Source organism: Nyctibius grandis, chromosome 10 (assembly GCF_013368605.1).
Source record: "Nyctibius grandis isolate bNycGra1 chromosome 10, bNycGra1.pri, whole genome shotgun sequence".
Classification (NCBI taxonomy): Eukaryota; Metazoa; Chordata; class Aves; order Nyctibiiformes; family Nyctibiidae; genus Nyctibius; species Nyctibius grandis.
The window spans coordinates 31,050,171-31,065,188 of NC_090667.1; the positions used below are offsets into that span (position 1 = coordinate 31,050,171).

The 15,018-nt window shown below is 46.6% G+C and overlaps 1 protein-coding gene across 1 annotated transcript in view; it reads right to left on the bottom strand.

Annotated features, from left to right (window-relative positions):
- Positions 1-13,452: 13,452 nt before the first annotated feature.
- SHQ1 (SHQ1, H/ACA ribonucleoprotein assembly factor) overlaps positions 13,453-15,018 on the bottom strand; it is a 53,909-nt gene continuing 52,343 nt past the window's right edge. Inside the window, exon 12 of the mRNA XM_068408982.1 lies at positions 13,453-14,587. Coding sequence (XP_068265083.1) covers positions 13,939-14,587 — 649 coding nt within the window. The 3' untranslated portion in view covers positions 13,453-13,938. The remainder of the gene's footprint in view (positions 14,588-15,018) is intronic.

Consider the following 15,018-nt stretch of genomic DNA (forward strand, 5'->3'; position numbering starts at 1 on the left):
ATGGGGGGGTTCAGATCCGAGGCCCTGCTCCGGCACTGAGCAGCCTCAGGGCTGGCCCGCAGACAGGACTCGCACAGATTTAATTGCTGCCCTCACCCCCTCCCTCTGCTGCTGCTGTTCTGTGGCATAAAGGAGCCTCACGTCACTGCTGCTAACAACAAGAGGAAGAGAAACCCGCGGTCCCTGCTATGAAACACTTGTATAACAATACACGCCACGGGCTGTAACCGAAACTCTAATGGCACCAGCAGTGAGACACTGTGGGACCTCCAGTGTCAGCAGAGCTCAAGAACAGGTTAAACAAACAGCTGCTGGGAATGATTTTGACACAGATCAACCTGCCTGAGGGCAGGAGAATGGACCTTGCAAGGTCTGTTCCCTTCCTATGCTCCCTGATGCAATGACTTTACAGTTTTCCCTCCCTGGTCCTGGAAAGTTCTGGGGCTGCTGAAAACGTGACCAGCTCAAGCTGGCCACAGATGTGCCAGTGGTAGAAACCATCTTCCCTCAAAGGGCAGCCTTGGGTAGCCGGCACTGAGCAAAACAACTACGTAGAAAGGAACATGCAAGGAACAATCGTGGCACACAAAATTCGACCAGGTCTCTAGGGATGACAGCTAGGCTTCTAGACACCAGCCTGTACATGAGGTAACTCAAGTGCCCGCACCCAGGTACTCAGGATGGAGCCATGGTGACTCATTTGACCATCACCTTTCTGGTCCTGAGACAGTTTCTCAATCCTCCTCCCAGGCTCACTTCTCCCTTCCAGGCTGTCCAAGCAGCCCGGCACAGCCAGCTAACCCCCACCCACTCGGCCTCCTGCATGGAGGCTAGCCCGACATTTGCCCAGCCGTGGGGAGGTTTCCTGCCAGGGTCCCCCTGAGCAGAAGTTCATACAGACCTGGGGTGAAGGTATTTGCAGGAGACCCGTGGGTACAGCGTGCGATGGAGGTGACACAGCCCCTGAGCAAACACCCGGCGGAGCCATCCCGACAGCTCGCCCCCCCGTGCCCTTCTCTCCTTTGGCTCGAGTCACTCCCGTGACTCTCAATTAACATTTAAGATTTCACTGAATAGCTGGCTGATTTATTTTATTTCTCGAGATGGTAATTTATGGAAATATATTCTTAAAAATCAAACAAAATGCACTTTTCTAATAGATGGGCCATTCTCTGACATTTCGCAGAGTAAATGAGCATTTGTGCCCGGTGGCATGTTGTCCCATGACTGAACCCCTATAAAGGGCTTCAAAAATATCTATTAGCCAAGCTCATTAGTTTAAATATCATTAAAATAAATTATATTTCTCTACATGTAGGCCCCAAAGTGAATACTACTCTCCGTGGTTACAGGTCAAACACTCATTTACTCTAAGGACTCTTTGCGCTGAAAATAGAAAGTGTTAGAATGAGTTTACACAACTGCAGTGGTACAGAAATGGATCTGCCCGTGCCTCATTGCTCCGTTTACAAGCATTAACATTGAATATGCAGAATTTATGACAGATTTTCTTCTCCATAAGAATCAACTTTAAAGTTTCCTGCTGGTTCTGTGAACATCAAAAAGATCTTTACCTTAATTGTACTGCTTTTCATTGATTCATGTATCCATTTAACCTGTTTCCAGACCCATTTTAAAGGAATACTTTAAGGTGGGTTTATTTTGGTGCAGCTCAATTTCTCACATTTCTGGTTTCAGTTTGGGGGGGGAGGGAGTTGGTTTGTTTGTTTTTCCATTATCAGGCCAAAAAAATTAGACAAAAGTAGCACCGTCTCCATACAAACCGCACCAACTCAATTAGGCTGATTTAAGGCGCCCCCCATGACCAGCACTGATTTACTGCCCTCTGCTAAGGCATCGCACCGCTGCCGCACAGCAACTCCAGGCACGTCCCGCTGTGCCCTGAACCCCTCTGCCTTCAGCACCAGCTTTCACTAACGGCCTTGCTGCTCGTCCCAGCCCTTGCCCCGAGCCAGGATGCGGCTGTGGGCTCGCTGGTGGCCCACCCAGTGCCCTCCTTGCACAACAAAAGGCACAAACAAGGCACGCGTGTATGGGGATACCTGGAGACGATACAGCAACAAGCAAAGTACTTTCAGAGGTGACCTTATTGCAGTCTACAACTACCTGAAGGGAGGTTGTAGCACAGTGGGAGTCGGCCTCTTCTCCCAGGCAACTAGCGATAGCACAAGAGGACACAGCCCCAAGCTTCGCCAGGGGAGGTTCAGGTTAGACATTAGGAAGCATTTCTTCTCAGAAAGGGTCATTAGACATTGGAACAGGCTGCCCAGGGAGGTGGTGGAGTCACCATCTCTGGAGGGGTTTAAGAAAAGACTGGACATGGCACTTAGTGCCATGGTCTCGTTGACATGGTGGTGTCAGGGCAATGGTTGGACTCGATGATCCCAGAGGGCTCTTCCAACCTGATAGATTCTGTGATTCTGTGAAACCAGAGCTTGCAAAACCGCACCGCCTATCTGAGCGCTCACCCTGTAAACCAATTATTTTTGAACAGCAGAGATGTGGCTGTTGATTTATGTTTTCATTGTCGTTGGCTTTGCTGAGCTTAGGCTGCCAAAAGGGAGCATTTCCTTTTATTTCTTGTCATATCTCACCAACCAGATTGTTCCCCAAACTCTGCATAGTTGCATTTTTTGTTGGAATATGGAAGTTAATAGGATGCAGTAGCATCACTAATGATATAACTGAGGTGCGTGGGGTTGCACAGAGGTCACACAACCCTTGCTCTGCTCTATGCAACCCCTCTACTATGAGTGGTACAAGGGAGAAGAAATCTAGGGTGGCTCTAACGTTCCTGGACTGAATTTGCAGAACTAATAGTTACCGATGAATAATATCGTCAAGGCAGAGCGCACACGGCAACCCACAAAGTGATTTTCACAGCCCTTTCTCAGCAGGCTCCTAACAGTCTGAAGCAAGCAGGACCTTCGGCCAGGTGCTCTCTCTGTCTCGAAAGAAAAACCCTCTCGAAACGCCGGCCCAACCGAAGCGGGCAGCGGTACCTCCGGCAGGTATCACAGACCTGCAGCTGCTGTAACTGCAAACACAGATTAGACAGCAGGCGGTTCCGAAGGCTGGATCTCAGTCATCTCTGGAGTGAAAAGTACATGTTATTACCAAAGCAATTTGTGTGTTGCTATTCTCAAAGCATCACATGAGTTGTACTTTCCTTGTTAGCAGCACCTCGAGAACATTACTGCCAGCGTAAGAGAAAACCAGCATTAAGGTCCCCCTGTTAGGGCTATGACAGATTGCAGGGAGAAACAATGCGGTGATTGAGGACCTGGACTAATCACGCCAATTGATATAAATTACCATGTCAGCGATACCGTTGCCACAGTCTGCAGGTTCACACCTCATTAAGCTTCCAAGTGCCAAATGAATCAACAGGGTTCAGCAGAACCATTCTTAATTAATTGTTGTAGCAATAGGGAAAAAGTAACGGAAAAAGAGAATCAGAACTCGGCAAACCCAGGCGGGTTTGCACAAACTGAAACTGCTTCTCAGATTTAGCACTTGAGATTAAAGACGCCCACGTACTAATCTCAGCCAGCAAATAACTGCCAGGGGCTGGTTTTGGACTAGGGTGGAGTGAAAGTACGGGCTGGCGACTTGGAAAAGTTTTTCATCGAGTTCTTTAGTTTGTTTTGCATAGTTCTTCGGCCTCAACGTCTTGTTGCCTGTGAAATCTCCAGGTTTCGATTTCCCACCGCACCCACAGTGGGCAGAGGCCACTGCCGGGCACCTCAGCATCTCTTGGAGCCGATGGAATTTGCAATTCCGCAGCTTATTTTTAAGTTTAAGTCGAGTGTGTCCATTTTTTTTCCTGTCTACACTCCCCAGAGCAAGATGCAAACTGAACAGCGAGGGAAGAGGCCAGGAAAGCTGTGGTCTCACCTCTGGCAGAGCTCCCAGCCTCTTGCTCTACTGAATCGGCTGTGCCAGGCTGCTGTAAGGACACAAGTTTGAGCTCGGGGGACAAAACATCAGCAGCCACAACAGAGTTTGAAAAGCAAAGGACTGTCCTGTCCCACACCTGAGCACGATGCCCTTGGCTCTCCTCCAGCACACGGCAGCACCAGAAAGTCCCACTGAAGCCTGGAAGACCTGGAGCTCAGGGCGTGCTGCAGGGAACACGAGCACAGCCCGCGGGACTGCAGCACCTCCTGCGGCTGAGCATACAGGCAGCCTCGACAAACACACTTCGCTTTAACATCTTCTTGGTGCATCTTTAGGATGGATTAAAGAGAGCCCCTCTGCTCCATCCCAGGCAGCAACCCTGCACAGTGCCTGCTGCCATGCGGGCTCACACAGCCCTGCAGCTGGGTGCTCTCCCGAGCAGAAGTGTCTCCAGACCCGCATCCAGGCTGGCAGCGGGCAGCTGGGTTGGGTGCAGGCAGCTGGGCAGCATCCAGCTCACCAGAGCGGAGTTACACCCTCACACCGGCATGCTCATGGACCAAATCCAGCCGGGACTCTGGCATGCACAACTCGTGCTCTCCAGGGGGGTTTTGTGTATCTTCTTCTGCCTTACTTCACACGTGCATTACACCAGCTTAAAATCTCCCTGGAGTTCACATCTGCTTCCCACATGGCTCGTAATTGCTTGTGTAATGCAATGGTCAGTTTAGCACTCAAACCACATTTCCAGTGTGGCGTGTCTACAGGTCCTTACATTTTCCCCATCGCTGTCAGTCATCCAGCCCATTTTCCCTAATCTATAAAACATCCATCTAATATTTATATCGCAGTGAGGCTTTGACAGCTACAAGCTGTAGCTGCCAAAGCCCCACTGCGATATAAATATTGTATTTTTCTCTGACACGTTACGCTAGATTGTCCAGTTACTCTATACCATCGATTAACCTGTAAATTCAGTAATTTCTAAGTAAAATGTAAGTTTAAGACGAAAACAGAATATGAACACAGATTTCACCTCTTTACTGGTTTTAACCGGGGAGCACCGCTGCACAGCAAGGACGCGTTACTATTTCCATTTTAAGGACAGGGAATTGAGGCACCAGGAGGCACCGGTTTCAGGGAACTCGGGGCTGTTTTAAAATAACATTAGCAGCCAGGAAAACCTGATACTGCAGCTCCAAACTTTTTTTGCAGGGCCTGGCTAGGTCAGAGGCCCCTGGGGAAGGCAGACGTCAATCCCCGACCTGAGGCAACAGGCAACACGCTCGCGCTTGGTGCTCCCGGCGCAGTTCCCACGCACGCAAACACGTGTCAGAGTCTGTATCGCATTATCAATGAAAGCATCTTCCCATGACTTGCCAAAATCCAACCGATTCTTTTAAAGGACTGGTCTGGGACTTCACCCACTTCCTCGGATTAATCTGAATCATAGCTCCTACCAACCTAACACATCGTTATTTATTTTCTCTTTCCCCCATATAAATCTATACAAAATTAATAAAGCTGATGATTCGTTCAGCGAAAATGATCTTAAGCCATATTGCCAAGCTTCAGAATTCTTGTCCTAGTAACTACGAGTATTAAAAAAAAAATAATATTAACTGCAGTTTGGTTTTGATCAAGTTGGGGCCAAAAATATTTATTTACATTATAAATATCTTGTTCTTTTCCATTTATCACTGCAATCAGTGCGATAGCATTTCCACGTTTGTTTTAAGGGATTTAAAGCGCAAATTGGAGGATCAGCAATCCAAACAGAATAGCAGGAGTAGACATAGGCTTCCAATCCCATTTATAAACAGCTAATTGCCAGAGAGTCTCCGTTACCAGCATTCTGCAGTGAGATGAGCGAGCAGCCCCACACTGGAAGGCAGGTTCTTGTGTGGAAAGTCACTTCACACCTCAATTACAGCTTCTGCCAGCCACTTCAGATCTGAAGTACGATGTTTTCTCTGGTGAGAGGATGCCATTAGCGCAAGGAGCAGCTAGCACTGGGGCTGCGAACTGAGCAGCACCCAGGGAAATCACCTCGCAGAGGGTGGGGAGCTCCTCAGACTTTTGTTTTCAGCCACTTTGAAAAGCAAATCGATTAACACACACACACACACACTCGTGTGTGCACACACATGCTTTCTCTGCCGCCTGTACTACTTAGATATTCAATCACACCCAATCAGCTTTGCAGTTAATAAGAAAAGCATGGTTTAGGACTCTTCATTAGGGTCATTAAGAGCATGGTATTAAGGCTCCCCAAGCTCCCTGTTTCAGCAATACAGAATAGGTTCAGGAAAGACACGCCACTGCAATTAGACACACCACTGTAATTATTCATAACTCAAATCCCCAAGGATCTGAGAGCACAACCACGTTAGCATCAGTATCTTCTTGGAATAAAGATTTTTTTCTAGTTTTTAGACTGTACTATTCCACTTACTCTCACAGACCCTACATATCCTCCACTACTGTGACCGATGAAGTTTGCTGTCGGACGACTGAAGACAAAAGAGAACTTTCCGCCGGCGCCCCACGCCAAATCCTTCCCTAATGCTTCAGACCACGGATGAATGACTGGAGCGCTGCCAGGCACCTTGGTTTAGTTTCATGGCTCTCACAGATAATCCTCACAACTCTGGCTTCGATACAGCCCAGTATGTCACTGCGGATGGAGCCGTGATCCTTCCCGCACAGTGCCACGGCGAGCTCCCAGGCACGCCAACGCTTCTGCTCCAGCACCTTTGCCTCTGCCGGTTCCCAAAGCAGCAGGCATGGCATTGCTCTGCAGGCCTGAGCAGGACACATACACCGCAGAGTTAGGAAGAAAAGCACAGTAAGTGTTGTAACTTACACCAGGTCTCAGGGAGAGGCGAGTTCAGCTCGCTCCTTTACCCTCAGCTGTAGGGACCAGGCACAAACAGACCCATCAGTCAGGACAGGTATAAAGCAGTGTGGGAAGGTGACTGGAAGGAAGGACGAAAAATCTCAACTTTCTATTGCACTCTTGGTTATGTGATCGTTTCAGACAATTTAATTCCTACATTAATGACAGGACTAACAACTCCCGAGTAATCCGCCAGGTACAGCAAAGGTAGGATACACCGCACGGACACAACCAAGCCTGCACAGATGCACGCAGTGCCATCTCCTCGCAGCGCTGTTCTGAGGTGCAGAGGCACACAAAAAAGCACTGAGGCAACTTAAAATACAAAAGGATACACACCATGACTTACTTTGATAGCCTCCCCCCTTCCAAGTGCATTATTCCCAGGGCGTTACAGTCCCTGTGCATTACTCATTACGATGGCACACGACACGTTCTGGCCGTTTTTTATTCCTCAGGTATTTTCCAGTCAGACTGACAGACTGATCTGGTGAGTTACCTGCTTCCAGGTGGCAGCAGCTGAGCAGAACTCAACAGAGCGAGCAACAGGTTATCCTATTGCCACTATTGATCCATCGGCGATCCTGAGAGCGTGAAAGGGAAGAGCTGCTGTGAAGGCATTAAGCTATTTGTCCTGGACAGCAAATATTGAAAAGCAATGACAGCTCATCCCCGTGCTCTGCCTGGTACTCCCTGCTCTGGCTCCAATAGTCCCGGGAAACTTCTTCCTAAATCCGCAGTACCAAGTATTGCACTTACTTTTTAGAATATCTTCACTGAAAGCCAGGTTTGCAGGCTCAGATGCTTTGACCTTGCCTGCTTTTACACTTCTACATTCAGATTTTAAAACTAATCATCTAATTCCAGATAACTGCTTTTAAATTCAGCCGAATGGGACATGAATCTTCTTGAATGAGAAATACAGGTCTCTATAGTGAAATAGATTAAGCGCTGCTACGCTCCCCATCTTGTTTCAAGACTTCGGTTGCAATTGCCTGCTCTAATTTGAGATGGGAAGTCTCGCTATAGGGTAATTAAGTGCACGAGGAGCTCAGGAGAGCTGCCTGCCAGCACCTGGCAGTGGGATTCCCCTTCCAGAGGCACCTGCACTAAACAGTAATTCCTTCCCTCCATTTCCCACTTCACTCCCCGACGCTTCTCCCGGCAGCTCGGAGGAACAGATGGAGCAATCACCCTCCTCCTCTCCACAGTATGGCCCCCTGCTGCTACCCAGCGCCTTATGCAGTTGTAATACACATAATTAGGCAAATCAATGGACAATGCAGCATATTAGAGGAGGAGGAGTTACATCAAGGCAAAACACGAATCCCAATTTATTTACCACAGGAAATTGGGTATTGCTGCATAATTGCCAAAAATTGCGGACACAAGAGGGAAGGTAATTACAGCCGTGGCAGGTTGGGTGCCACAATCAGGTCACTACCTGGACTATTTGGAGTACAGCTGAGGGGAGTTTGCTCTCATCTTGATAAGCAGTTGATTTATGCCTTCAACATCTCATTACCATTTATGAGTTATACTCCCAAACCTCTCACTCATCCATAATTAGAGAGAACGATGTTTACTGCCATTCACTCTACCCCTGACTCCAGACTAAAAAGCACAACTGAAGGTTGCAAAACCCTTGTTGCAAGCAGCAGCCCTCCCTGCCCTTCACAGAAAGCCACAGCTCGCATGGCAGAGGCCGAGCACACAGGGCTGCTGCCTCCTGACAAAACTGGCTGCTGGACTTTCTCCTCCCACCGCTCCCCAGGCACAGCTTTGTTTAAGGTCAACGCTGGCTCCGTGCTCCCTGCCCAGCAGCTTCTCTCCTCTCCTCCTTCACCCCTTGCAGCTCCCACCCCACAAAAGGCAGGAGGTGGTCTGTCTCTCCATATCTGAGTGGCAGAACAGAGGCGTGAGAAGTAAAATATACCAAGATAAAGAGCAGGATGCTGCGGACAGGTGCCCGGCAAAGGGGCAAGGCGACAAGGGGAGCGAGGTACAGAGATGGGACCTCCAAGAGCAGCTTAGCACACGAGAAGGGGGGTTCTGCATGGAAAACGGGGTCACGCACAGAGAAGAGTGGTGAAAGCCAAAGCAGGGATGGGAATGAGAGAGGCTATTAAATTTCTGGGCTCTTCAAAGATGATCAACCTGCCAAGAGGAAACACCAGGGATCCGTTTCCAGTGCTAGAAACGGTCTCACGCACACACAGTGGGTTTTATGCTGGTTTATGGACTCGAAGCAAGGCTATGCCCAGGGATCGCCCAAGAACAGGACCTTTCCAGAGGACAACCACCAAAGCATTGTCCAAGTGGTGATGAGGCCTCACAGATGCCCCTGGGCAGAGGGCTAAAAGGTCTGTTTTACAGAGGTATCGATACACAGTGGAACGGAGAGCCAAGCCTTCAGACACATCCTTTTGTTAAAGAGGTTTCTGGCATCTAATTTTGGCCAGGTTTGTCTGATTTTCAGGGGTTTAGAGAAGTAGTGACTCCAGCTGGTGTGTAACAACCAGCAGCTCCCGAGGCACCAATGGCCTTGAGTCAAACACTTCGATACTGATACACAGAAAGATATTTAAGAATACATCAGGAATTGTAGATTTTAGCCTCTTGCCCTCGCTCAGCACAAGTCAGTAGCAGAGAAACAAGTCTCTGCTATCAGATTTGAGCTTTATTCCTTTTTACTGCATTCCTGTGTTCCCTTTCCAAAGTCTGGACCTTCCGAGTCAGGCCCGGTACCTCTGTGAAACCAGGGAAAATGATCTGCAAAGTCACTCAGAACATCAACAGTGAAGAGAGGGACTGGCCACCGAGCTCCTGGGGTTACTGGTTAGTAAGGTTACCACATGGCTGACCTTGCTAGTTTATAAACCTGAACCTTTCTGCTCTTTTCCATGCTATCACCAACCAGCACTACCTGACTAAAGGAAACTTCTCCCACAGAAATGACTGGCTTTTGGGTCAGAGCTGTCCTCCTTCATGGAGCTCTGCCAACATCTCAGTCCTCACCCAAGGGACACAGGTTTTGTTCTTGTCCTCAAGCATCCTCCAAAATGCCACCAATTACGCTCAGTTGTAGTGCGGGTTTTGAGTGTGAGAACACGTTTAATGAAATGCAAACCAACATTACCAAACGCATTTCAGATACGATCTAAGTCAGGTCTCCAAATGCAGCATTTGTGGAAACGCTACTGTCACTTCTCCAAAACCTAAGAACATAAAACCAGTATGACTTACGGGTACCACAGTACTACAAACCCAAGTTTGTGTCAATGCTAACTCACGCCTCACACATGCCCATATAACCACCGGCTGCAGCCCACCTACCACTAAAAAGAAGAGAAACAGATCCATGACACGCTCAGAAAATACTTCAAAATTAGCGACTTGCTAAGCCAACTGACACCAATGTCATTTGTCTGTATGCTGTAAAGGTGTAAATATTTCAGCAGTGGATAATGTTTAAGTAAAGTCTGCAAGTTCACGTTAGACATTTCCCTGGGTGCTACACCCTCCTCCCTGTAGAGACCCCGGGGAGGGGGTACCGTATTTGCTCTGTGTGTTAACACCCAAGTACAACCACAGCAATTCCATATTCATTCTGTTCTCCCAGCTTATCTTCTCACAGCTCTGGAGTGCATTCTTCCTTATCTCGGAGACAAATGGCCTCCACGGAGAGCTCTGAACAGCAGAGCTATTTATCTGTTTGACATGTGTTTCCCTGTTTGTTTTCTCCAGCCTTGAGACAGTCTGCTCAGGCTTTGACAATATTCAGCTGTGTCAACGGCGGAGGGTTGCCTGGCCCCTTCACTCCAGTGCTGTGAATCAATTTCTTTGTCATATTTATCATTTACTGTAGTAAATCAAGCCTAATCGATGCTTTCTTGTTTTGATATAGAGCAAAGCCTTTACAAAGTTTTCAGAAAGCTGGCTGGAATTAAAAAAAAGCCAGGGGAGGGGGAAAGAAATCAATTATTTAATCAATTCAGCACTAATTTTTTCTTTGAGGAAAGAAATGAAGAGGTGGCAATGTCCTCTGGGTGACACTGTCCCCATGGAAAAAAAGGAAAACTTTTATCTACTGTTTCCAGTATTTCACTTGTTGCTTTTAAAACCTTATTCTGAAAGCACTACATGAATTAGTGTCTCCCTGTCTAACGTAAGTGCATCTCCGTTCTTCCAGAGCCAGCTCCTGGATGCAAGGGACTCCCTCCCTCTGCACACACACATCGTGTTGCCCCCTCAGTCCTGCCAAGCAATGGAGCCAAGGCTTGAGAGCACCGCATTCGCCTTCGCTCTCATCTACCAGGGCTCCGTCACACTCGGGCACCCCAAGACAGCAGGGCTGGCACATGCCACCACGAGCACCACCAGAGCGTGCAGATCCCTCTCCTGCTCCCCTTGGCAGGAGCAGCGCTCCAGGCAGCAGCGAGGATGGAGAACTGACTCCCCCGGGGCCTCAGGCATGAATCCAGGCTACTGCTGTTCACTTACCCAGGGAGATCAGCTTTCTGTAAGGACGGCTCACAAACATCTCTGCGAAGATGTGAGGCTGGGAATGAGACCTTGCCTTCGCTTGGGTCCGGATAAGAAGGGAGGTCGGCACTGTCCCAATGACAGTCTGCTGCGGCACAGAAGCGTCAGGACGTTAACTGGAGCCATCTCCCCACGGCCGCCTTAGCTGGCTTCAGGGGAGCTCTGCACCCCTGCCACAACATAGGGTCAGGACAAAATGCTCTATTAACCCTAAATCTCTAATATGAAGTTAACTGATTAATAACAAGACATTAAACAAATTCTATGTCCAGCTCCGTTTAATCTTTCCCCCAGGGCACTCCGTACACCTCAGACAACCTGCTTTCCCCTCCTGCAGCAAAATCCCACAGCTCTGCCCCTCTCAGCCTTAGCTCATATTCAAACTTATTTTCAGTAGGAATTGTGTCCAGACACTGCAATTCTGTTTCCTTCGGGCTGATTACGATGATGAGCAACAAATGCCTTGAAACAAAGTACTGGCTGTGCTACAAACACGCTTGGGTTGATGGGGTGGGGAGGGGCACTACAAACAAGGAGAATTTTAAACCCAACCAAGCACACTACTCATGTATCGAATGCCTCATATAACAACCTATTTCCAGCCTGGAAAACCTGCATAAGAACAATTCCTATGGATTCACCCAAACATCTCCTCTACATAAATTTGACTCCTTATTGGAGTTCACTCTTCTTTCAGAACCCACAGCAATCTACAGGATTGAGGGGATAACAGTGCTGGGGGGTTTGGGGGTTTTTGCGTTTCCCAAGTGTTTGTAGTTCATGGATTTGGCAAGCCTCAGTTCTGGCTAAACAACATTACAGAGCTCCACTTTTAACAGTGTCTGTGTGTGTTCTTTTTGCAGAAGTGAGGCCTCTCATACAGACCTTGCTCATCCTGAGCACCCTGGGTGTGCTGGATAATGCAGCCACACGTGAAATTCTTATCACTCAGTATGGAAAAACTTCCCACCCCATCACGACAAAGGTCACAAAATTGATATCAGTCAATATATAAATCAACATTCATTATCACCTCCACAACCACTAAACACAGAGTTTTGCAAAAAGGCAATGATGAATATCAACGTTGGACAAAAAGGGGAATAAACCTAGGAATGGGTTCATACCTGTAACTTGGGGAGAGGGAGGAGGGTTACTTTTTTTTCCTTCAGTGCATTTTTTCCCCTCTCTCAGAATACGCTGCATAATTGCAGCTACAGTGTAGATTTTATTGCTAGCATTTAGAAGAGTAAGTGCTCACTGACATGCAAGGTGCGAAAGGTTCCTTCCCTGGGGAACAGAACAGAGAGACTGATTAAGAGACCGGTAGGTATTTAAGAACATAAAAAATATTGGCAGATCAGGGTTGCAGTTCTTACTGAGCAGGAGTCGGCACAGGAACAGAGCTAGCCTGCTGATTTCCAGCAGGGTGTAGCATTGGTGAAGAATAAGTCTTTAAGCTTAGGATTTTTATACACTTTTTAATAGTAAAAAGGTTGACAAGTAATCACAGCTTGCTCCTCCAGGCATGAATCAGGCGCTGCTGTTTTGTCAGCCTGCTGAACCAAACCTGGTGGTCCATGTCCCACCCTGCCTCCCTCCTAAATCCTTTTGTAGAGATTGAATAGTAGCATATAATTTGCAGTAGCCACCCAATTTCAAGAACTCATCTACAGTTAACAGAAATTAGCACAAAATATACTGACTGGTTGGATTATTTTAACATTATAAAGACAAGAAGGAGCAAATGCGTTGGCCAAAGCTACATGACAACTAATAGCAAAGCCAAGTCTAGAGAGCATAGGTTTGCTTTCAGTCCGATACTCAAAGACTGCTGTACCGTGTTGTTTCTTCATTGTGGTTAACATTACTGTGGTGATATTAACAGCACATGCAGAAAGAAATAAGAAATAATTAGGATTTCCGTTCTTTAAAGAGCAACAGGAGTGTCCACACATGTGTAAACATTTCAAAACCAGCACAAAATAATAAATACTTGACAAAACTGTTGAAATAACTTACATAAGAACTGCAGAAATATAAGCTATAACCCTTCTATCTTGTAGAAATAGCAGCTACCTTCTATCTTGTGCTGATGATAGAGAAATTTCCTTTATTTAAAGCATTTTAAAATTTTAAAAAATGCAGCAAAACATCATAAACAAGTTTACACAAGCATAACAAAAGATATTTTTCAAGTAAATCCCAACAGCTAAAGATAACTAAAATGATGCTACAACTCGATTCAGTTGTATTTGATTAGGACATGATTCTACTACCAAGTAAGTTTAATGGAAACTGTTTCTAGAAGTTTACTGAAATTACACATTCCTACATGTAGAGATCAAATCTGAGACGCTGTTGAATCAAAGAAAAATAAAAATCTAACTATGAGGGTATCCATCATACAGCCATATCAATTCTTTCCAAAGCAGTCTTGTCCTCCAAAATGTCAACACAACAAAGAAGAAAAATATCAGCTTCTTTCTGCAGCTCAGGATAGCCTTGGGAACACCTCATGATTGCAATGAGCCGCGCTGCTAGTGCGTCACAACGTGTTCTAACAAGGTCCTTTAGTTTTCTTCTTCATTTGTGCTGCAAAGAAAAAGCAGTGGGTTTGTCTTTGAAGGCACCTCCAAGAAATTCCCCTTCCCTGTAGTATCTTTTGACAATCTGTCAGGTCCAGATACGTGTTTTTCTTCTTGTTCCTGTAAAATGCAGCTTGCAGTAGCCAATCCTTCAGGTTGTTCTGAAAGTCTAATCGCAGTGTGCATTTGCTTTTCTAATTCTTCTATCAGTTTTCCAGGAACAGATGTAGATTGCAAAGAAACCTTTGCTTTTTCATCACTAACCTCAAACGTCAAAGTGTTTGCACCCTGCCTTAATCCATTACAGTCAATAAGTGGAGCTGTCCTCTCCTCTTGAAGCACGCCTTGTAAAGAATTTATTTTCCCATCTTCACTGGTTGAGGACTCTCGCTCATCTGAATCAGAGCCTTCTGTCTCAGATGATGAAGTACTGCTTGATTCTTCAGAGTCACTTGTCTCCGACTCAGAGGAAGGCAGCTGTTGCTTGGAAACTGTGCCAGCAGCTTTTAACATGCTCTCTTCCTCTTGTACCAGCACTGCTGCTGCTTCCAGCTCTTCTAGTTCAAATCCTAAGTGAGACTTGGCGAGTGTTGTTTTCTGCAAGGATTCAGAGAGTGCAGCCAACTTTTTTGACCTTTAACAAAGAACAAGATATATAATTTAACTTTACAAACAGAACTTTCCCATCTGCTAACGAGAACATAAATCTTAAACATTTCTACTATTCGCTTGGTTTCCAAACAACGTTGTTCTTCAATTATGATTGTAAAAGCAGATGCTACAGGGGAAAAAAAAAAAATCAGAAGTATTCATAATTACTAATTACTATTATTTTGGAAAACTTTTCCCACAAGGCTAAACAATATCCCACTGAAAGTCTTTGGTGACACTTTCAGAAAAGATACTGCTGGTTTGATGTTTCAGCAGTGCACAGTAAGGGAAAACGGATTTCAGAACAAACCTTTTCAGAATTGCTGTCTTTAGCAGTGAACTCGGCAGTGTGTGGCTTGCTGATTAAGTTTATATACAGCAAAATCATTTTGTTTTACTACCCTTCCAGATATG